Below are 22,891 nucleotides of genomic sequence, written 5' to 3' on the forward strand. Positions count from 1 at the left end.
CCAATAGTTGAGGGCACAGATTCCGGAAAAGGAGAGGAGGGTGACCAGCTGGTGCAGATGGAGAGACGGAGGGGAGAGTGCTGAAGGCCCCTAAAGCGTCCTGGAAGAAGCGGCCCCTCAGGACACAGCACGGGGCGCTGTGCCGCAGAGATAGGAATAGAGCACTGCCCCGACCCTGGAGAGCCAGCCCACCCTGCCTCCCCTCCCAGCCACGCCCTCACCCCGCCGGTCACAGGCCGACAAGGGGGGTGTCCTGAGGCCAAGCAGGGGCAATGTGGGGTTCCTAGGGTTTCCAGCTTCTGTGCTGAGCCGCCTGAGGGGTCTAGCTCAGAGAAGTGGCTCAGTCTCAGTTTCCCGTTAAGTCCTTGGCCAGCCAGTTCCAGCCAGAGGAGCCACATATCACAGTTGTTCAAATCCTAGTGTTTCATTGGTAGAATCTAACAGTGGGTGAAATTTAGCAGACCGCTGCACGTGCCTGTGTGTGTCAGAAAGTGTGAGAAAGGAGAGAATGCGCAGGGCTGGTTGATTAGTAAAGGCCCGAAGGAAGCCCTTTTAAAAGGTTCTCAGCAGTTCAGTGAGACAGGCAGAAATTAAACATGAATAGTTGACATCTCCCTCCTTCAGTCTGGAACCAGGCGCGCCAGTGCACAGACGTACCAAAGGCTCCAGGGCCAAATGCCACAGACAGCCTCCAGCAGAAATGCCAGCTGGGGCTCAGGAGGGTGACACTGCAGCTCCCCGACTCCGTCCCCCAAGGCCAGTCTCAAAATCTTCAGCAGACAGAGGCAGGAGCAGGTGTGGGAAAGCAGAGGTTTTCTCCAGAGCCGCTCAGGAAGGTATGGGGGTGGCATCTGTGAAATGCACAGTGCGTGTACCGCTGACCGTGGCAGACAACCCCCACCCCTTGGCTGAGGGGCCCCCTCCATGTGTCAGCCGTTCCGCTGCAGTGGGGCTCACCCGCATGGCCTGTGGGGCCTCTGGGCTCGGCGAGTGTGGTGGGAGGCCTGGCTAGTTGCCTGCCGGCTGTGGCTGCCCCAGGCTTGTGGGCACGTCCAGGCCTGTGTGCAGAGTGACCTGGAAGAGAAGTGAGGGGCTCGGGTAGCACGCCATGGTGGAGCCCTTGCCCCACATGCAGACAGACCTCACTTCCACTGCACACACGTGTGCACATGCACAAGAGCAGCAGAGAGGGGGGAGAGGGGGGAGGAGAGGCCCGTGGAGGCCACCCAGTGCCAGCACAGGCCATTGCCTGTGCCCTCTGCCTGCATGAAGACGGCGCCTGCCCCACCCTGGTTGCCCCTAGGCTGGTGGTCAGCTGCCAGTCCCGGGCGGCAGTGACAGCAGCATCCCATGGGATTGTTCAGGCTCTGTTCTACCACAGTAGTGGTGGCCCGGTCCCCGCAGTCCTGCATCCGTGGCACTGTCTCCCCACAGCCACGGCCTGGCCTGTGCCGCGGCTGTCTGCTGGCCCTGAGGAAGGAGTGGCCACACTGGAGTGCCTCCAGCACTGTCAGCAAATGACCAGGTGACTGCTGTGGACTTGCCATTCTGCAGGGAGTGGGCACCAGACAGGGGCTGCCCGGCACAGGACAGGAGGACTCTCCTACAGACAGATGCTCTCCTCCCCCTTGCACCCCTGGCCTCTCATCTTTCTGTGCTCAGCCCTCGCTGAGGACTGGCCCAGCACCCAGCACTCCCTCCTGTCCCAGGCTGCAGGGAGTGCCCGAGGTGGGAGGAGGCAGGTGGGCAGGCAGAGGGGACAGCCAGACCAGCTGGGACTGGGGGGGGATGGGGCCCAGGTACCTGCACATTGCGGTTGAGACTGAGGGCGGGCATGAAGACCCCGTCCACGTGGCTGAAGGCTGTGGGGCCCTGCTGCTGCCCATTGATGAAGAAGGTCAGGCTGTGTTTGTTCAGGTCCAGCAGCACGCCCACGGTGGCTCCTTTGCACACGCCACCTTCCGTCCTGGCAAGGGAAGACCCAGAACAGCCTGTCACCAGCCCCAGCCAGCACTGCAGGAAGGGCTCCGGACCACTGTGGCTAACACCAGCACTCGGGTGTTGGCAGCGCCTCCTGCTGGTGTTGCAGATGTCGCAGCACGCTTCCCACCTATTAGCAGGCCTCGAAGAGGGTGCCTGGGAGAAGGGGCTGCTGTACTCCCCGCCAATAGGGCTGACGGTGAATCCCACTCACAGTGCACCACTGAGCAATTAGCACGAGTGCAGAAGGCACTCAAAGAACTAACTTGGCCCCTTTCTGGGGGAGGGTAGTGAAGGCTTCCCCCCCCCCTTCGCCGGCCTCCCCAGAACCAGCATAGGGGCTCCCAAGAGGGCTGGCGTGGGAGTCAGGCCCTCCAGGTTGAGCTCAGATGGGGCGGGCTTGGCAGACGTTGAGAACCATGTCCTCTGTCATGAAAGGAGCACTAAGTGGAGAACACCCTGGCTGATCTGGCCTTTGACCCCAAGGGCTACATCCACAGACTTCCCTTTCCAATAGGTGAGCTCCTGCTTAGCATTAACCTTGCTGGGCCTTTAGAGAACAATTCCTCATTAGGGCTGGGCTTTTGCTGGGGCAGACGGCCATGACAGGTGTGGAGGCCAACCAGGGCCCGTCCCCTAAGAGCCCTAGTCCTGGTCCTGTTGCACTGCTAGGGCTATTCCGGTATTGTCCACCAGATGGCAGTGCACAGCCCTGGGTCCCAGGTCCCATGCTTTCAGTGAGCAACTGGCAAACCTAGGCAGGGTGCTCCACACACGCGCCCACACCTGCTACGCTCTCTGCTGGCTTCCACATCCCTCCAGCTTCCTCTGAGGCCCCAAACGGCTGCCGGGCTGGCAAAGGCCCTCACTCTGGGGTTTAGGAATTGCCCACACAGGCAGAGATGTGGATTCTGGCTAATTCCTGATAGCACCAAAGATTCTCCCAGTGGCTGGGCCTCTCTCTCTTCTTCACTTTCCCCTCCACTCTTCCTCCTTTTGACTTCTTTAGTTGTGAAAGGCATTTTTTATAGTGGTAGTGTGGTTTTTCTTTTGTGCTCATTGTTGTGTATGTTTGAAGTCAGGGCCTGGGTGCTGCCCCCGAGCTGCTGTTTCTCAAGGCTACAGCTCTAATACTTGAGCCACAGCTCCACTTCCGGCTCTTTTTGGATAGTTTATTAGAAGTAAGAGTTTCATGGACTTTCCTGTCCGGGCTAACTTTGAACCACAATCTTCAGATCTCAGCCTCCTGAATAGCTGCTAGGATTATGGGTGTGAGCCATTGGCTTTGTGTGTCTGTCTTTTGAGTGCTGAAGCTTGAACTCATAGCCTTGTACTTACTAACTGCTCTATTACTTGAGCCATTCCACCAGCCCATATGTTAGTTAGTACAGTACAGTACTGGCGCTTGAACTCAAAGCCTCACACTCCTGCTTAGGCATGGCTGGCACTCTACTTTTGAGCAATGTCCCCTGCTCTGGCTTCTTGCTTTCTAACTGGAGATAACTGTCTTCCAGCTGCCTTTAAATCACAACCCTGACATCTTAGTCTCCTGAACAGCTAGGACTACAGGCATATACTCTCATCCCCTGACATGTTTCTTTGTAAAATTAAAGTGTATTAATTGTTCAAAATACTAGCAGGTTTCATGATGACATTTTCCTACTGAAGTTTGGTCTTGGTACCTGTCTCCTAATTTCCAAGGCAACACAGTGGTAGCGTCGTGGTAGCACAGTGGTAGCTCAGTGGCAGCTCAGTGGTAGTGCAGTGGTAACACAGTGGTAGTGCAGTGGTAGCTCAGTGGTAGTGCAGTGGTAGCTCAGTGGTAGCTCAGTGGTAGTGCAGTGGTAGCTCAGTGGTAGCACAGTGGTAGCTCAGTGGTAGTGCAATGGTAGTGCAGTGGTAGCTCAGTGGTAGTGCAGTGGTAGCTCAGTGGTAGCTCAGTGGTAGTGCAGAGGTAGCTCAGTGGTAGATCAGTGGTAGCTCAGTGGTAGCGCAGTGGTAGTGCAGTGGTAGGTAGCTCAGTGGTAGCTCAGTGGTAGTGCAATGGTAGCTCAGTGGTAGCTCAGTGGTAGTGCAGTGGTAGCTCATCACTGGTAGTGCAGTAGTAGTGCAGTGGTAGCTCAGTGGTAGTGCAGTGGTAGCTCAGTGGTAGTTCAGTGGTAGTGCTGTTGTGAGGACTGTGCAGGCTGGGGACCAGGTGCTTAATCTGGCAACAGGAAAGAACACTCGACACACACCCCTGGCTACACTCCCATGCACTCCTGTGCCCAAGTGTCAGTTTGGCTTAAGGTAGCAGAGCAGTGGGTGTGCATTTGGCTCTGCAGTGGGCAGGAGGGTGAGCACCCATCCAGTCTGCAGCCCTGGGTCAGCCAGCTCAACCTGTGGCACCTGCTCAGCCCTAATCTCCTGGCCTTCAGCGACTGCTCAGTTTATATTGCCAGCTCTCCCTGCAGCTCGGGAGCGGCGGGAGGGGAGTGCGGGGGGGGGGGGAGGGTTGCCTCTTCTCTGGGTTGCTGGAGTCACCATCAGAAGGGCTAATGAGCAGCGAGACCTGAGGACCTTCAGGCAAATTCCTGGCCAGGCTGGCCTGGTTTACCTCGTCTTCCTCAAGGAAGACTGGCTGCAGCAGAAGCAGGTTGGCCTGCTGCTGGACACCCCAGAGACACTGTGTTGTTCCCCTGGCTCCTTACTCCCGGGGCGGACACGGGCGGGGCTGGTGCTCTGCAGTGACTCACAGAGTGGGTGGTGGACCAGAAGGTATCCCAGAACCAGAAGGAAAGCTGTGAGCTGAGAACCCCGCAGAGCACAATCGTGTGGCCCGCTAAGTGATGGAAGAGCTGTGCGTGCTTATTTGGGCCGCAGGCAAGGGGTCACTTCTCCCTGAAGTTGAAGCCAGCGGGTGCAGAGACCACAGTGCCCAGCAAACCCTCCCCCGTCCCAACGCCTGGCTTGGGGCAGTAGGACAGTGGTCGCAGGACCCTCATTCCTAAACGGGGGCAGGAGCCCAGGGGTGGGGCGAGCGCACCTGTTGGTGTGGGAGTTGCAGTGCATGAACCAGCTCCGGTTGTTGTCCACGTACATGGCCCAGGCCTTGTCGTCCTTGCCCAGCATCATGTCCTTGGCCACGCTGGCCCGGGCCACGCCAAAGGCGGGATCGGGGTGGTTGTCGTAGCGGTCCACGTGCAGCTCCCAGTAGTGCACGCCCTTGGAGAAGGCGGCTGTGCCCAGCACCACACGGTCATCATAGCTGCTGCAGGTGGCCGTCTGGTTGTCATTGGACAAAATGATGTCTCGGTGCCCAGAGTTGGGGTCAAAGGTGAACCAGGCCACTGCACAGGAGATGAAAGAAGCAGGGTCAACAAACAGAATAGGCCAGTGGCTCCCAGTGAGCTCAGGGACACAGACTGACTCGCTTCCATCGGAGAGTAAGCAGCCTTTCTCTGGATTGTGCGTACACGCACGTGCACACATGCACATGTTTCCTGCTCTATTTCTCCTGTTTCCTGTTCTCCAACTAAGCCTTGCAAAAGAGCCCTGCACTCAGACCCCCAGCCTCAGCCTCTGTCCGCCTTCAAATGCTGCCAACTCTGACAGGCAGAGGAGGAAGTTGGCCTTAGTGGCCAACCTCAGGGGTGGAAGGTTGAGGCAGAGGTAAACAATGTGTGAGTTCTGGAGGCTGGGCTCTCTCTGACAGCCCACAGGGTGGCAGCACCTGTCCTGGTGCCCAGACCCCAAGGGAGTGGGAAGTGACGCTTCCTCTGAAATGATTGCTAGAGGCAAGGACGCAGGGGGGCCATCACGGAAGCAGTCTCACCATCTGAGGTCTGCAGGACCACTGTCTTGCTGTACGGCCCGGCACCGGCGGTGTTGAAAGCTTTTACTCTGGCGTTGTAGGTGCTGTTGAAGTGGAGCCCGTCGATGGTACACAGGGTCTCCTTGCCCACATACACTTCCTGCAAGAGCCACAGCCACCATCAGCCCCTCAAACTTGTTTGTTTGTTTGTTTTGTCATTTGTGGGGCATGGACTCCAGGTCTGGGCGCTGTCTCTGAGCTTTTTTGCTCAAGGCTAGTGCTACCACTTTTAGCCACAGCACCAATTCCAAGTTTCTGGTGGTTAACTCAAGATATGAGTTGCTTGGCTTTTCCTGCCCAGGCAAGCTTTGAGCCTTGATCTGCAGATCTCAGCCTCCTGAGTAGCGAGCCAACAACGTCTGGCTGCCTGTTACTCTTCAGCCCAACCCTGAGGTCCAGTTTTCTCCTGGCCACAACACCTAGCAAGGTATGACTTAATAGCTTTGGGGTTAGTGAGCCTGGTTGTCTAGAAAGGGGGTGATCTGCAAGGCCTGGGGATTCACACACATCTGGGCTTTGCTGCTCAGTACCCTGGGCCACTCTGCTGAGTCCCAGGTCCTGGCAGAGGGGAAAGGGAGACAAGGCCCTCAGCCTCAGTCATCCTGCCCACAGCCCACCAATGGCACAAGTTCATTGCCACCCAGTCCAGAACCCAGTTTTCATGAGTCTTCTATTAATCCAGCACTTTGCAAGGTTCTTGAGGGCCCGTGAGAACCAGTGCTGCAGTAACACACGCTGCCCTTCTCCAGACACCCTGCCCCTGAGCTAGCACACTCCCAGTGGAAAGCCTCCCAGCACATTGAGGGTGTGGTGGGCCACAAGACCACAGAAGACGTGGGCAGGCAGGGAGGTTGTGGAGGGGTGGGGATGTGGAAGGGTAGGGACGTGGAGGTCGTGGAGGGGTGTGGATGGGGAGGTTGTGGAGGGGTGGGATAGTGTTGGTCCTGGAGCCCAGGCAGATGGGGTAGTGATGGTCACGGAGCCTGGGTGCTTGTAAAGATCATAGAGGGTGTGACCACAGCAAGTCTTCTAGACCCCCCTGCTGGTCAGGAGAACAGGCAGGCGGCGCCTCTGAGCTGGCCCTGCCAGGCATCTGTCAGCCCTCACAGAGCAACCTCCTCCTGTCCTGGCCCAGTGCCTGCATGTGCCTGAGCTCCCCAGCCTGCAGCTCACCCGGAACTGGCCCCCGTCACCATCATCCAGCTCCAGGATGTAGCCGTCGGCGGGGCTGTGGGCGAAGGGCGGCGTCCTCCAGGCCAGCGTGACGCTGTTGTTCCGAGTGCAGCATTTCTCCAGCTGCAGCAGGGGCCCGGGGGGCACTGCGTCAGGAATGGCTCCGTCAGCGCGGGTATCCACTGACAGCTCCAGCCCCACCCTGCAAGACGCTTCTGTTCCTCCCCTGTGGCCACCCCAGGTTTGAGGTGCCTGGGCTGGGGAGCAGGTACCTCACTCAGCCCCAGGAGGGGACGAACAGACACTGCAAAGCAAGTGTCTGGAGAAGGAAGCCCTCCTACGGTCTGCCTGTGGAGAGCCATGGCACTCAGCCAGGGAGGAGCAGAGCACCCCTTTCACCCCATTAAGAATGGGGTGCTGGGTTTAAGTGTCCTCCAAAGGTGATGAAGGCTTGGTGCCAGGGACTAGGTCCAGGCAAGGGAGGTTACACTGAGGGGAATGGGGGGGCGTCTGTCCTGGATCTGGTCACACCTGAAACTTCCCAGCTGGCTGCCATCTTTTTTTAAGGGGAGCCAGCAAGGGAATCTAGCACAAGTGGCCGCATTCAGTCTGCCAAGCAGGAGCCGACAGCGAGGTCATGCTAGGTCACACGAGGTCTGCCCCGATCAAGGCTGTGCTCTGGGGCGGTGGCGTGGCCAAGACTCTCCACCTCTCTCTGGATCCCCTGAGCCTCCTCCCTCAGGGCCTCTACTTCCAGGCCTCCTCCTCCCGCTACCTCCACATGGTGCCACACAGTGCTGTGTGGCATTGTGTCTCACACTCCTTAGTTTACAAGTGGCCACACCCCCTGCGGGCCTAGGCTGCCCGGCATGGTCTCTGGCTCTGGAAGCCTCGCAGGTCCCCCCACCTCTCAGGCTCCCAGGTGAGGAGCAGAGCAGCCTCTCCTTCTGGACATCACTTGCCAACTTGGCCTCTCGCTGAGCTGTGCCAGCTGTACTGAGCTCTTTGCTGTGTGCCACTCGGCTGTCCTCCACCCCACCTTCCAGCCGGCCTCTTCCATTCGGACCCCTCCCCCCAGGCTGTCCTGCTGCTGTGCTGCTCTGCACTCGGTCTCTTCTGCTCTTGCCTCTGAACTTCTTGTCCCTCCTTGGGACACAAAAAAACTTTACTCCAGCCTCTATCCTTCTACCTCCTGAAATGCTCCTCTACCTCTCTACCTCTGCCTCTCCCCACACCCCCACCTGCCTTGCCTCCTTGCTACTCTCAGACAATACATTATGGGTGGGTCTGCAAATGGTCTACTTTCTCCTGAAGTCTACAGAGGACCCTCCAGAAGTGCTCCCCACTGTCACAGGACCCTCCAGGAGTGCTCCCCACCGTCACAGAGGACCCTCTGGGAGTGCTCCCCACCGTCACAGAGGACCCTCCGGGAGTGCTCCCCACCGTCACAGGGCCCTCCGGGAGTGCTCCCCACCACCACAGAGGACCCTTCGGGAGTGCTCCCCACTGTCACAAGACCCTCCGGGAGTGCTACCCACCATCACAGAGGACCCTCCGGGAGTGCTACCCACCATCACAGAGGACCCTCCGGGAGTGCTCCCCACCCATCACAGGACCCTCCGGGAATGCTCCCAACCGTCACAGGACCCTTGGAATGCTCCCCACTGTCACAGAAGACCCTCTGGGAGTGCTCCCCACTGTCACAGAACCCTCCGGGAGTGCTCCCCACTGTCACAGAAGACCCTCTGGGAGTGCTCCCCACTGTCACAGGACCCTCCGGGAGTGCTCCCCACTGTCACAGAAGACCCTCTGGGAGTGCTCCCCACTGTCACAGGACCCTCCGGGAGTGCTCCCCACTGTCACAGAAGACCCTCTGGGAGTGCTCCCCACTGTCACACAGGACCATCTGGGAGTGCTCCCTACTGTGCTGGGTGCTGAGGGGACTCCGGGTCCACAAGGGACCCTGCCCCAGACCACCCTCCCCTCCACTACGCTGTGTGTTGCTGGCTCCCACCAGTGCCACCTTGGCCCCAGACCACACGCCTGTTGAGAAAAGGCCCCAGCTGAGCCAGGCCAACCGCAGCCCAGCCCTACATTTCATCTGGATGAAGTCCAGCTGGTGGATGGCCTGCAGCAGAGGCTCGCTGTCCAGGGTCAGGTCGAACTCCGCTGACACCTTGGGCTCCAGGGCGCCTTTCACCCACTGCTCCTGGGACACCTGCACACGCTTGATCAGGGCATCAGAGATCTGTGGACGGGGCCAAGGGGGGTGGTCAGCGGTGGGGAGGGGGGGGCCGAGGAGGGTGGTCAGCGGTGGGGAGGGCAGTCAGTGGTGAGGAGGGGGGGCTGAGGAGGTCAGGTAGTGATGAGGAGGGGGACTAAGAAGGGCAGTCAGCTGTGAAGAGGGGGCTGAGGAGGTCAGGCAGCGGTGGGAAGGGTGACCAGCGGTGGAGAGGGCAGTCAGCAGTGGGGAGGGCAGTCAGCAATGAGGAGGGGGGCTGAGGAGGTCAGGCAGCAGTGGGGAGGGTGGTCAGTGGTGGGGAGGGTAGTCAGCGGTGAGGAGGAAGGTCAGCAGTGGGGAGGGCGGTCAGTGGTTGGAAGGGTGGTCAGTGGTGAGGAGGGGGCTGAGGAAGTCAGGCAGCGGTGGGAAGGGTGGTCAGCGGTGGGGAGGGCAGTCAGTGATGAGGAGGGCGGTCAGTGATGGGGAGGGTGGTCACTGGTGAGGAGGGCAGTGTGGTGTGTTCTCCTCACAGCTCAACAGTGTGTCAACGTAAAGAACACCAATAGTTAAAGCAATTGAAGCGCCCTCTTTTTTAAGTAAACAGAGCTCTGTTAAAATACATGAAGAGCACCTGCTGTCTGCCTGGCTAGGTCTAGTCCTTTGCAAAGTAGCACATTCTAAGAACATACTAGCCATCTGTCCCACATGTGGAGGAAGTGTGTCCTGTTCTCCACACGTACTCAGTGCAGGACATAAATCACACTCAGGCTCTCCTCTGCTGACCTGCCTTCTGGGAACATCTGTCTTGCATCTGGAGACGTGAAGTCTCAGGCATCTGTCCTGGGGGAGCCCCCAGGAAATTCCTCATCTCCCTGAGACCCATACCCAAGCTAGGCCAGTGCAGCCATTCTGACACAGTGCCCTCACATGCTCACTACTGGGCTTGACCACTGGCCACCAGGGCAAGGCCAGCTCGGCAGGACTGTACAGGGAGGCCCAGGCCACGTGGGCAGCAGCTGCCTCCGGCAACAGTACATCCAGCACGTTTGCCAGAGGCTGTCCTTCCCACTTGTGGGGAGAGGTGAGGCCAGGCCGGTGGTCCCAGAGACCACATTGCATGGGTGAGGCAGGATGAGGCCACAGCTAGGAGAGTCCAAGCCAAGGGCAGAGCCTGTGCCTTTGGGCAGCACCAAGTCAAGGATCTGGCCCCCAGCCTGGGACAGGCCTGGCCTGGAACATGGGCCAGTGTGGGAGGGCGTGCCCGAGGGGACTCACCTGCAGGAACCCTGAGGCATCATCGTCCTTGATCACCTCCAGGCAGTACTCCATCAGCCCCGTGGACTGGCGCAGCTTCAACGTGCAGTGATTGACCTGGTCCCAGACCATCTGCGAGGAAGACTCCCATGAGGACCTGCATGGCTCTGCCCCATCTGAGCTTCCCATGCACCCCAGGTCCAGCTCAGCAGGCTGAGTTCTGGGCAGCAGTGTGGAGAAAGGCCTCATTGGGAAGCCCCTGAGCTGTGGCCGGCGCCTTGCCCTGCTCTGACCCTCGGCTGGCCCTCAATCACACGATGGGAGGTGCTTTGCTCCCACGTGTCCTCTCCTCACAGGCAGAGCTGGATGTTGGTGCACACCTGCAAGCCATGCACTTGGGAGGCTGAGGCTGAGGACTGCGGTCAAGGCTACAGAGGGAAACCCTGATCCACAACCCAAGGTCTGGGGATGGAGCTCAGGGCCACCGCAGCGTAAAAGGCCTGGGTTTCCAGTTCTGTGTCTCTGGCCCAGACAGACCTGGGACAGTGCCCCGCTGACCAGCCCAGGGCATCCGAGGGCCACCTGACCAGGGACTCGTGGATGGGGGAGCAAGCTTTGCCTACCTTGTGGAAACTAGCTGTCTACATTACGCCTGAGGAAGGGGCAGAGACAGAAATCCAGGTGGACTGGACCAGCGTTGCCACAGCTCTGCGACTGGGGACCAAGAGTCAGACAGACAGAGGAGCACCCAGGAGGTGGGGGCACATGGACCTGGGGTGAAAACTGTGCCATCTGCCTTGGCTCAGGAGAGACAATGTGGGCATTCGCTGCCTCTGAAGGTCACTGGGCCACCAAGCCTTGCTCACCACATCCACTCACTCATTCACGCATTCAGTCACTCGTGCATCCACACAACCGCTCACCCAAGATCACCAGCCCCAACGGCGTACGCCCCTCTGCCGGGCACATTAGGCGCCACAGGAAAGAGGGGCCGGTGCCCACCTTCAGCTTGTGCTCCCTCTCCTTCGTCACCTTGGTGAGCAGCTTGGCCTTCTGCCGGGTCAGGGCGTCCACCAGGGCGTCGCACTGCGCGACCAGGCAGGCTTCATAGTCCAGCCCGTTCTCCTAGGGAAGCAGAGCGCAGCAGCGGGCAGACAGAATCGGGCAAGGGTGTACACAAAGCAGACCTCCCACAAAGCTGGCCCCAGAGCCCTCTGCATGTGGGAAATTTGGGGATGGGATGCGAGTGAGTGAGGAGGGGCGCGGCGAGCGGCACACCACGCAGCTCATAGTCACCTGGCGCACAGAGCACATCCTGTGCAGTGGGGAAGAAGGAAGAGCCCAGAGGTGGTTGGAAGGGCATAGAACAAAAGGCAACGCAGGAGCAAGCATGCAGGGTCAGCTCAGCTGGTGGGCTGTGTTGAGCTTTCCAGGACCTCTGGGGTATGTGCTTCTGCTTTTCACAGTTGGGAAAAAGTAAGGCAAACAAACCACTGCCAGAGCCTCTCTTGTTCATCGAGATCAGTGTGGACGTAGACCCTTGCTCAAGGGTAACCTGTCCCCCAGACAATATGCCGATCACAAGCCAAGACCTCAGAACATGGCTGTGTATGCAGACAAGCCTTTAAAGAGGTCACTCAGTAAAAATGAGGCCATCAGCCTGGCTCTAATCCAGTCTGACTGGTGTCCTACAAGAAGAGGAAATTAGGTCACAGACTCACACAGAGGGACAACCACCAGAGGCCATGAGGAGAAGAGGCCATGTGCAAGCCGAGGCCTGGGAGGACCAGCCCTCCTGCACCATAGCCTTACACCTCCAGCCAGATGGAGAGAAGATCTTTCTGTTGTGTAGCTGCCCTGTTTTTCATATCTTGTGGTGGAAGACACTTGCTATGTTGGTAAAACATCAGAGACTTCATGACTTGGTTTTGCACAATTGTGATCCAAGTACTTGGGAGACTAAAACAAGAAGATCAATAATCTGAGGCTAGCTTGAACTATACAGTGAGACCACTGTCAAAAAAGAAAAAGAAAGTCGGGAGCCTGGTGTCTCACACCTATAATCTTAGCTACTTAGGAGGTTAAAATCCGAGGATCCCAGTTTGAAGTCAGCTGGGTCAGAAAAGTCCATAAGACTCTTATCTCCAATTAAGCATCAAAAAGGCTGAAAGTAGAGCTGTGGCTCAAGTGGTAAAGTGCTAGCCTTGACTGAGAAAGCTCAGGGACAGAGTGTCCAGGCCCTGAGTTCAAGCCCCAGGAACAGTACCAGAGAGAGAGAGAGAGAGAGAGAGAGAGGCAGACAGAGAGAGAGAGAGAGGGAGGGAGGGGGGAGGGAGAGAGAGAGGGAAGAGAGAGAGAAACTGGGCATAGTAGCTCATAAATATAAGTCCAGATACTCAGGAGGTGGAGATTGGGACAAAAAGTTGATGAGACTTCATCTTAACCATCAGAAGCTGGGGTGATGATGTGTGCACATTACTCTAGCTACACAGGAAGCATAAGTAACAGGATCGCGGCTCAGGCCAATCCAGATAGAAATATGAGAGCCTAGTCAAAAACCAACCAGAGCAAAAGGTGGCTTGAGTGGTAGAGCACCTGCCTAGCTAGTACATAGCTCTGGATTCGAACCCAGAGACCAAACAAAATAGAGGATGGCTTCAGTCTCTCCATCCAGGCGCCGGGGCACTCAGAGCTTGTCCCCCACAGGGCAGCAGCTCTGCCTGGGGGACACAGATCACCGCACAGACGCTGTGCTTCATACACTTGTCAGGGCCTGGGAGCCTGGCACACTCATTTGTTTTAACTTAAGGTAACACACTCGTTCCTTGGGCATGTTTGGGTACACCACTACACAGGACTGCACAGCCTCTAGCTGCGTGACTATCACTGGCATCACGGAACTTCCCTTCCCCACTGAGCATCCGTGTGTGTGTGTGTGTGTGTGTGTGTGTGTGTGTGTGTGTGCATGTCACAATGAGCCGTACCTTCAGCTTCCAAGGCTGCACAGCAGAACTGACAGCTTTCTCCTGTTCAGCACTGATAGACCTCCTTCCTGCTGCACACCTGGTGCCTGACACACTGCCCCTCCCCCTGCACACCTGATGCCTGGCACACTGCCCCTCCCCTACACATCTGGTACCTGTCACACTGCTCCTTCCCCGTGCACACCTGGTACCTGTCACACTGCCCCTCCCCTGCACACCTGATGCCTGGCACACTGCCCCTCCCCCTGCACAACTGATGCCTGGCACACTGCCCCTCCCCTGCACACCTGATGCCTGGCACACTGCCCCTCCCCTGCACACCTGATGCCTGGCACACTGCCCCTCCCCTGCACATCTGGTACCTGTCACACTGCCCCTCCCCTGCACACCTGGTACCTGTCACACTGCCCCTCCCCTGCACACCTGATGCCTGGCACACTGCCCCTCCCCCTTGTATACCTGGTACCTGACACACTGCCCCTTCCCCTGCACACCTGGTGCCTGGCACACTGCCCCTCCCCCATGCACACCTGGTGCCTGGCACACTGCCCCTCCAAATGCCCCAACGCCAGGCTTACCTGGATCTGCTGCAGCATGTTCTTGAGTTGCACCAGGAATTCCTTTGCTTCCTTGGCCTTGTCGGAAACTCCATTGAGGGCCTGAGATAGCTGGGCCTGGAGGAGACATGGCACACTGCTGAGGGCGGCGGTGCTGGGGCGAGTGAAGAGGGGGGCGCCGTGTGCAGGTCGGCAGGAAGCTCGTCTACGGGCAGACCCTCTACTTGATACCGTAGCATACACCTGCTTTCTGGCAGGGCTCAGTGACCTGTGACCCCAGGGTGTGCACAGGGAAGGAACGCTCCGCCGATCTGTTCCCAGGGCCCTGGACAAGAGGGCAAGGAGTCCTGGCCGGATGCGGCCCTCTCCTGTGCAGGCTTGTCCCTCCTCAGTTCAGACTGAGGAGTAGTGCAGATATATTTCACTTTGAGCTGAGGGTCCCTCCCACGTGACGGATGGCAGGTGGACTGGGGTCCTGCGGGGGTCTGGGGACGGTACCTGTTCCTCAGCAAGTCCCTCCGCCAGGGACACCTCATCCTGCAGGATGCAGTGTGGCCAGTGGAGCCCAGAGGTGGCTCTGAGGCTGGACTGGCCGCTGCTCTCAGGAGAGGCAAGCGGAGCTCAGGCCTCAGGTGGCATCCCAAGTTCTACCAGATCCCTCGCACAACCAGACCTATCTTGAGCCTGGCCACAGAACACACGATGGCCTCGATCTTTAACAGAAACTGCATTCTTACTTCTATTTACCTATTTTTTGCCAGTCCTGGGGCTTGAACTCGAAGCCTGGGCCCTGTCCCTGAGCCCTTTTGCTCAAGGCTAGTGCTCTACCATTTGGAGCCACAGCGCCACTTCCAGTTTTCCAGTTTTCTGTGGGTCTCATGGACTTTCCTGCCTGGGCTGACTTTGAACTGCAGTCCTCAGATCTCAGACCCTCAAATCCTCAGATCTCTTAGGTAGCTAGGATTATAGGTGTGCACCACAATCACCAGGCAGAAACTGCATTTTTAGTAGAATAAGGATAGACCAAAACTGGACCAGAAAGCTGGAGCTTTCCCCGCTTCCTTCCTTCAGGCTCTGCTTATGTGTCAGCGAGGATTTTACTTCTCAAGCTGTCTCCAGTGTGGGCAAGCGCCCTGGAGGCCCTAGGAGTACCCTATAGGCAGAAAAGAAACTCTGAGCACACCAACTCATACTTGCATGGAGAAAGGCCAGAGTACCTTGGGTCAAAGCTCAACAGGCTCAAGAGCGGGTAGGGTGTCTGGTATGCAGAATCCTGGGCCAGGATTGTGATCATGCCAATGTACGGAGCCTGGGCCCTCCAGGATGGTGGCTATACAATATACAGAAACCATGTACTGGGTAGAACAGGCAGGCCTTGCGGTCCTGTGACCTAGGCCTTGCTTGGTTCAGGCCAGCTCCACCTTGATGCCCAAATGGGGTGGAGGAGCAGTCAGTTTTTGTCTGGATGGCTCTTTCCTTGCTTCTGTGTGAGTCCCTCCAATCTGTTGAAGCCTGACCTACCACCCAGCTCTCTCCTCACCTGTGCTCATCTGTGGTAAGGTTCCATACATGTTGAATACCAGTTGTCTGTGCTTTGGTGTTGCTCTTGATTCCCTGGGCATGAGCAGAGAGATGAGCCCATTTGTCCATTTAAATAACCAGTGCTAACAACCCATCCAGAATTCACTTCTGCACCAGTCTTTTAAATCCGTCTTTTGCCAGGCACCAGTGGCTCACGCCTGAAAACCTAGCTGAGATCAGAGGACCGCGGTTCAAAGCCAGCCTAGGCAGGCATGAGACTCTTACCTCTAACAAACTACCAAAAGGTCAGAAATGGAGCTGTAGCTCAAGTAGTTCAGTGGTAGCCTTGAGCAAAAAGCTTAGGGACATCACCCAAGCCCTGAGTTTAGGCCCCAGGATCAGCATGTACATGCATGCACATGGACACACGCACGTGTGCACACACGCGCACGCACACACACACACACACACACACACACACACACTCCTTTCCTCTGCCATTTCCTCTAGGAAGCGTCTTTCCTTATCATAGTTCCTTGCTCAGGTTTCATTGGCAAACAGAGTAAAAGGTGAAAATTTACAAGAATCTTCAAAAGGATTACAGCCTGATCTCCATTGAAATTTAAATGAAGCTAAAGATTAATCCTTCTTTCATCTCAAGCTAGATGTACCCCTCCATGTGGCTTCTAGATCCTTTTATCCGGCATTTGTCCCCAGCTTGTTTCTGTAAGTCTCAGGTGCTAAAAGGATGGCTTTTCAAGTCCCCTCACTTTTATGGAACATGTCACTTTCCATTGTCCCTGCTTTGTGTGACACAGGTAATGAGCCTCAGTGGGCTTTGGGCCTGGCGCCCTGCTGGGCAGGCAGGGCTGGGTGAGAACCCACATATAACTGGCCTGTGCTGCACTGGGCTGTGGCCTGGGGCCTTCCTCACACATGTCCACTCCCATAGAGGGAGCTAAGCAGAGGCCTCTCCAGGTCAGCCAGTGGGTGTGGAGGTCTTCTTCCTTGTAGTCCTTTGGTCCCTTTGTTGTCTAGGAGCTGAGGAGCAGCAGCGAGTCCCAGTGACCATGAAGATCTGTTTCTTGATCAACATGTCCCGGGCAGCATTCAGCTCTCTCGGGGCACTGTGGCATGGCACACACTGCAGCACTGGTACTAAGTCACTGGCACCATGTTTCAGGACACTGAGGCATGGGGCACTGATTCACAGCTGGGGCATGGTGTCTAGGGTCACAGTGTTACCGGCACCACTATGAAGATGGGGCCCTTAATTGTGTTCTCCAGAGGCCCCTACTTCTCCCTAGTGTCTTACAAGCATACGGTATTTTTCATGGACTTGTTTACTTATTTCAAAGGGATTTTGAGCAGCCTGCAAGGGTCCATACAATGCAAGAGGCATAACGTAGAAGAGCGGTAACCTCAGCTGGGAGCAGAGCAAGAATCCCTTCCAGCTAAGGGGAAAGAGGAAAACCCTAGTAAGAAGCACAAACTCTTCTGGGGGCCACTCTCAGGGCCCCTTGCCTGGGAGGAGGAGGAGAAGGGTCTGCGGAAGACAGAGGCAAGCCGGAGCTGTGACCATGACACACCCCAGGGAGGGACTGCACTGAGACACTATCCAGACTGCAGCACAGAAGAAGAGAGATCACTGAAGAGAGAACTGTGTAGGGTGATATCAAACTAACACGTGTCACTGACTCACAGAAGGATGAGAGAGAGACAGATAGACCGACAGACAGAGACAGAGAAGAAATACCAGCAGAGAAGACAACAAAGACATAAAAAACAACTCTGCAAAACTAATAAAAAAAAATCAAACCACAAGGCCAAGAAGCTGAGAGGCCCCCAGCTAGAGACAGTATCTCTCCACTTGGGCAGTCTCCCTGGCAATTCCCGTGCACTTCTGGATGGCCTTTTCCTGTCAAGGCCCCCGGTTAGCCTTCCTGCTTCTGCATCAGTCCCTCAGTTGCCCTTTCCCAACAGTGGAAAACAACAAACATCACAGCCAGGCGCTGGTGGCTCACACCTGTAACCCTCACTACTCAGGAGGGTGAGAGCTGAGGATCATGGTTTGAAGCCAGCCTGGGCAGGAAAGTCCATAAGACTCATCTCTAATTAACCACTAGAAAAGCTGGTCGTGGAGCTGTGGCTCAGGTGGCAGAGTGCCAGCTTTGAGTGCAAAAGCTCAGGGACAGCACCCAGGTCAAGTTCAAGCCCCAGAACAAGCAATAAACAAACATACATCACTCCCTACCTTAACCCCACCTTCGGTGGTCCACGAGCTATTCTCACAGCTACATACCTTCAGCCTTAGCCAGACTCTCTGCTCCTCCCACTGCCGCAGCTCCTGCCCCTTTCAGTAATGTGGACACATGCCAAATGCCAACCAAATGGCAACAAATGGGCCCCGCCTCTGAGTGAGGGCAGCTCTCTCTTCTAGCCCTCAGGAGGACACCACACCACTTCTGATCATTCATAGCTCATCGGCTTCTTGGATTTTGTATGGAGAGATTGGGTAAGGGCAAGTATTTGTTTCCTAATCCGACCTTCACCTATTTTTTTTTAAACTGCACACCGTCTGGACAGATGGGATGTGATGAGGGCCTGGCTTTTTCTACTGCCGTGCATTCCGGTCTGACAGACCTGTCCTGCAGACCTTGTCCCTGCTCCTGGGCTCCCCAACCCACCATCCTTGCCTTGGGGACCCTGCCTGGCTCCCTCTGGTGGTGCAGGGCAGATGTGTTGTCTGGGCTCAGGGCACCTGCCTCCTCCTCGCAGAGCCTGCCACCCACACCCAGCTCAGAGGCCATCCTGGGAGCAGGGGTTTGTGCCTTACCGACCTTCTGTGTCCACTAGGGAGGTGCCCCAGCACACACATGGATTCAGGAAGAGCTCTACAAGAGACAGGTGGGCGTTAGGGCCTCCCTGAAAGCCACCTTCCCTGCCCAGACCTCACAACACAGAAATCAGGTCAGAAATTCTTCAGAAGGGTTGAGCCATATAAAATGTGCTTGGCCAACATCCAAAGGTTTCCACACTGTTTTTAAAGGTGATAAGCAGCCAGGTGCCAATGGCTCATGTCTGTAACCTTATGTTTGTGTGGGGGGGGGAGAGGGGGTGCTGAGATCTGAGGATGTCAGTACAAACAGCTAGGCAGGAAAGTCGGTGACACTCTTCACTCTTAAACCCAATTAATCACAAAAACAATCCAGAAGTAGTGTCTCAAGTGGTGCCTGCCTTGCAAAAATGCACAAGACAGCACCCAGACCCTGAGTTCCAGCCCTAGGAATGGCACAAAACAAACAAAAAAAGAGATAATCAACAGCCCTCCATATCATAGATGTCTCCCGCTGAGCCACTAACCCTATAGAAAGTTCCATCGCAGCAGGGGGTGGTGGGAACCACAGTGACTAACCTAGGCCGAGGGCCTCATGCTCTTAGGGCAGAGCTGCTACTAGCCCAGTGAGGCTTTGTCAGGTTCATGGATATTTAGACAACAACAGCAGCCCAAAAATTGTCAGGTTTGCCGAGGAGTTTACACTGCCAAAGAGGGTGGCAGAATCAGTGTCCCTATTTATCTTTCAGAACAAGCCAGGCAGCCTGGGTGCCGATCACCAAAGCCAAATCAGGGCTCAACAGGGCCTCCTCCTCGGCCTCCTCCTCCTCCTCCTCCTCGTCCTCCTCCTCCTCCTCCTCCTCCTCTTCCTCTTCCTCTTCCTCCTCCTCCTCCTCCTCTTCCTCTTCCTCTTCCTCCTCTTCCAACTCTCCTTCCCCTCACCCCTGGCCCTGAGTACATAGATGTGGCTGGCAAGTGCTTTATGATCTCCCTTGCTCTAACAGCAGAGCAACTGTGGAAGGTCCATAGAACCTGATTTCCATTTTGTAAACAAACACTCACTGTCTCACAGTATCCCTGCTGGATTCAGGAGCCGTAGTTCCAGGAGCACACACACATAATTCAGACTCCAGATCCTCCGCAGCCACATCCCCACGGGGGGCGCTGCCCACTCCATGGGCAGATGCCCACCTGCCCCATGTGTCCTGTGACCTTGCGTTGTTGGGTGAGGTCTGTGGACCCCAGATTAGGAATGAGCGTCATCTCCCTGGCCTGACTGCGGAGCTCTGGCAAGACTCCTGGTTTGAGTTTCCACCGAGATGCTTAACGTCTCTTAAGAGTGCCACTCCCCATCTTGACACTCTCGGTTTCTACGCTTCTCCATGCTGAACATCTGAGTGTCGATACCCAAAATTAGTTTTGGCTCTCCAGCCTGTGAAACTGTGACAGCTTGTGAAATCTGAATGTGAGATTTACAACCCAGGCTCTTGCCTTGGTAATTGATCACAGCCTTTTCACAAGTGATTTCTTCATTTGTAAAATGCTACCAGCTCACTCGAAGGATGAAACAAGAAAGGCAGCTACAGTCCTAGCAAAGCAATGTGCAACCGGATGTCACATGAATGAAAGCTAATTCTAAGCCGGCACCCTCATTCAGCCCAACACCATGTGGTATGCACACAAACGATGCTAGAAATCACCTGCTGACAAGTCAGTGGGGCTGGATGGGTGTCGGGGCTGCTGCCCCAAGCCCACTGCAGCTTCACTGCTTTAAATAAGGGGGCCTAGAAACAGCAAAGAGCAAAGGATGTGTTGGAGACTGTGTCAGAGGCTACACCCAGAGAAGGAGCCCCCTCTTGCCCCCCCCCCCCCGACTCTGAGCTCCTCACTGCTTGCCTCTGGGGCTGGTTCCCTGACTCCCGGATGTGGAGCAGGCATCTGGCCTCTTGCTAGCTGACCCCCTCTCACACATAGACCGCAACCAAACGCAACTCCATATATGGCCACATATGGGGGATTGGGGGGGCAAGGGTACAAACTGGTTCCAATTGTGAGCCAAAGCTCTGTGAGTGGGGATTTGACCTTCAATCCCCTCCTCAGACTAGGATACAAATTTTCCTTTCAAGGTATATTTCTAAATGTTTCCCTAAGTGTGTGTGTGTCACTAATTGTTCGTTTAAAAACGTTAAACTACAACAACAGCATATGCTTATTGTACCAGATGGGACGATGTACTTTACACACATAAACAAGCGAGCCCAGCTCTGCCCTGTGCTGCCCCATCCATCCATCTGTCCCCACGAGCTCTGCCCTGCGCTGCCCCATCCACATGAGCTCTCCACTGTACTGCCCCGTCCGTCCATCCATCCGTCCATATGAGCTCTGCCCTGTGCTGCCCTGTCCATCTGCACACTTAACAGTTGGATGACCAGGTAGCTTTGGCTCTGTTCCTGTGGCTCTCCTCCACCCTCACACACACTCTGTGTCCTGTTGGGCAGCCTGCAGGCCCCTTGGCCCCTCTGGGGAGACTGCCTGAAATGCAGGCAGGGGGTGGGGGCACCACCTTAGCCCTGTGAAGGCAGAGCACCTGCTGCCCTCTTCCGCTCAGAGGGGAAGGTCCTGCCTGCCCACGCCCTGGGACCCAATTTTCCTGGCTTCTCACTCTGCATGCCCTGGCCTGGAGGCTGGGGCAGGCCGCCTGGTGCTCTTACAAGCCTCTGGCTCCTTCCCTCCACCACCACTCTCTGCTCTGTGCAGAGCCACAGGTGGGCCAGAGAAGGTCTCCAGGGGAAATCCTCACCCTTTCTCCAGGATGTGCACCCCAATGCTTCCACATATCCCATGAGGCCTCCTGTCTCGCCTCACTGTGAGGACAGAATGTGCTGGTGGCTGGGCAGGAAGCAGGGCGTGCCTTGGGTAGGGGCTGACGGCTGCTTACCCTGCAGACAGATCCCAGGAAGCTCTCCTACCGGAGTAACACTGGAATGTCAGGAAGTGACTTTTTCTTTTACCCAGAGGGTAAACAGTGACCTTTAGCATTAAGTCCTGTGACCGTTAGCATTAAGTCCTGCCCGACTTAATGAGGAGGGGATGTTGCAGAGGCCACTAACTGGTCAGACTGTGGGGTGAGAGCCCCACTTCAGAGCTTTGTGTCGAATAAAATGATGCCAGGGAAAGGGGACAGGACAATGTCCTGACCATCCCCAACTCCTGGCTGGAACACCTGATTTCACTGTGTTCAAGTCACCAACTTCTGGGATGAATCAAGGAGTGACTGAGTGTTGAAGTGAGTGGGTGCTGGACTGAGTCAGTGGGCAAATGCTGGATGACTGAGTGCTGGACTGAGTCAGTGAGAGAATACTGGGATGAGTGAGAGAGCTAGGCCGAGTCAATGGGTGGATGAGTCGGCGCCCCACGCGCCGCGGCCGGTCCCGCACAGCCCCGTCCCGCCCCCCGGGCCCCTCTGCACCCCGCGCCCACCTTGTGCTGCTTCCACGCGGCGCCCAGCGGCCGCAGCTCGTGCTGGCCGTGCCGGCCCTCCTCCAGGCACAGGCTGCACGCGGGGCTCCGGCAGCTGGCACAGTAGGCGCTGTAGAGCTCGCGCTCGTGTTCGGGGCAGGTGGCGGGCTGGCGCGCGGGCGCGGGACTCCGGGCGGCGGCGACGGCGGGCGCGGCGGGCGCGGCGGGCGGCGGCCGCAGGCGGTGCCGGGCGAAGGGCCCGCGCGCCGGGTGGCAGCGCAGCTGGCAGGCCGCGCAGTAGAGCACGTCGCACTGCTCGCAGCGCGCGGCGGCGGGCGCGGGCGGCGCGCGCGCGCACAGCTGGCAGGCGGGCACGGGCGCGGGCGCGGGCGGCGCGCGGCTCTGCAGGTGGCGCTGCACGACGCCCTCCAGCAGCCGGTTGCGCGGGAAGCCGCGCAGGCCGCGCGAGTCCAGGGAGGCGCTGCGGTGGCACTGCGGGCAGGTGATGGAGCTGGAGCCGGCGGCGCCCCGGGCGGCGGGCAGCACGCGCACGCCGTTGGGGGACTTGAGGCTGGGCGTGCCGGAGCCGTAGCCGCTGTCGGCCTCGCTGTGCAGGCTCAGCTTGTCCGCGAGCTCGCTGGCCGCGCCCGCGGGCTCGGGCTCCGGGGCGGGCGCCGCGGTGGCGGCGGCCCGCGGGGGTGGCGGCGGCGCGGGCAGCGGTTGCTCGCCTTCCGGGGTCTGCACGGCGATGGTGCGGGCGCAGGGCAGGCAGACGTTGTGCGAGCAGGGCAGGATGATGGGCTCGCGGAACAGCGAGCCGCACACCGGGCACTTCAGCTCCTCCTCCATCGCGTCTCCGGGACCGGCGGCGCCGGGCGAGCGCGCGGGTGCATCCCCCGGGCCCGCCCCTCTCTCGGCCCGCGGCGCCCGCCCTCCCGCACCCGGGGACCGAGGCCTGGGGGCCTCGACGCCTGCCCTGGACGCCCCGGCCTCGGCGGCGTCGGCCGGAGGCCCGCGCGGCGCTCCGGGGGACGGATCCGCGGCGGAGGCGCC

General features: G+C 57.6%; 1 protein-coding gene across 2 annotated transcripts; it reads right to left on the minus strand.

Annotated features, from left to right (window-relative positions):
* Positions 1-1,008: 1,008 nt before the first annotated feature.
* Positions 1,009-22,687, minus strand: Trim67 (tripartite motif containing 67). 2 transcript variants are annotated; one of them, XM_042686152.1, is made up of 11 exons: positions 21,860-22,687; positions 14,044-14,139; positions 11,484-11,606; positions 10,503-10,613; positions 9,101-9,254; positions 8,224-8,229; positions 7,007-7,152; positions 5,795-5,933; positions 5,006-5,309; positions 1,804-1,966; positions 1,009-1,074 (listed from the first exon to the last, which is right to left on the minus strand). In XM_042686152.1, exons 1-11 carry the CDS (start codon positions 22,685-22,687, stop codon positions 1,009-1,011), a joined length of 2,136 nt encoding a protein of 711 aa, XP_042542086.1. The 2 variants fall into 2 exon arrangements, with proteins under 2 accessions (XP_042542086.1, XP_042542085.1); XM_042686151.1 differs by lacking the exon at positions 8,224-8,229.
* Positions 22,688-22,891: the final 204 nt, after the last annotated feature.

Source organism: Dipodomys spectabilis, unplaced genomic scaffold, assembly GCF_019054845.1.
Source record: "Dipodomys spectabilis isolate Male_0828 unplaced genomic scaffold, ASM1905484v1 ptg000096l, whole genome shotgun sequence".
Classification (NCBI taxonomy): domain Eukaryota; kingdom Metazoa; phylum Chordata; class Mammalia; order Rodentia; family Heteromyidae; genus Dipodomys; species Dipodomys spectabilis.

Bases quoted from the DNA above. Each gene is read 5' to 3' on its own strand.
- Trim67 (XM_042686152.1), bottom strand. From the start codon at position 22,687: ATGGAGGAGGAGCTGAAGTGCCCGGTGTGCGGCTCGCTGTTCCGCGAG. The intron at 11,607-14,043 runs GTAAGCCTGGCG...CTGCTTCCCTAG, and splicing joins ACATGCTGCAGCAGATCCAG to GAGAACGGGCTGGACTATGA. The intron at 10,614-11,483 runs GTGGGCACCGGC...TCTTCCTCGCAG, and splicing joins AGAGGGAGCACAAGCTGAAG to ATGGTCTGGGACCAGGTCAA.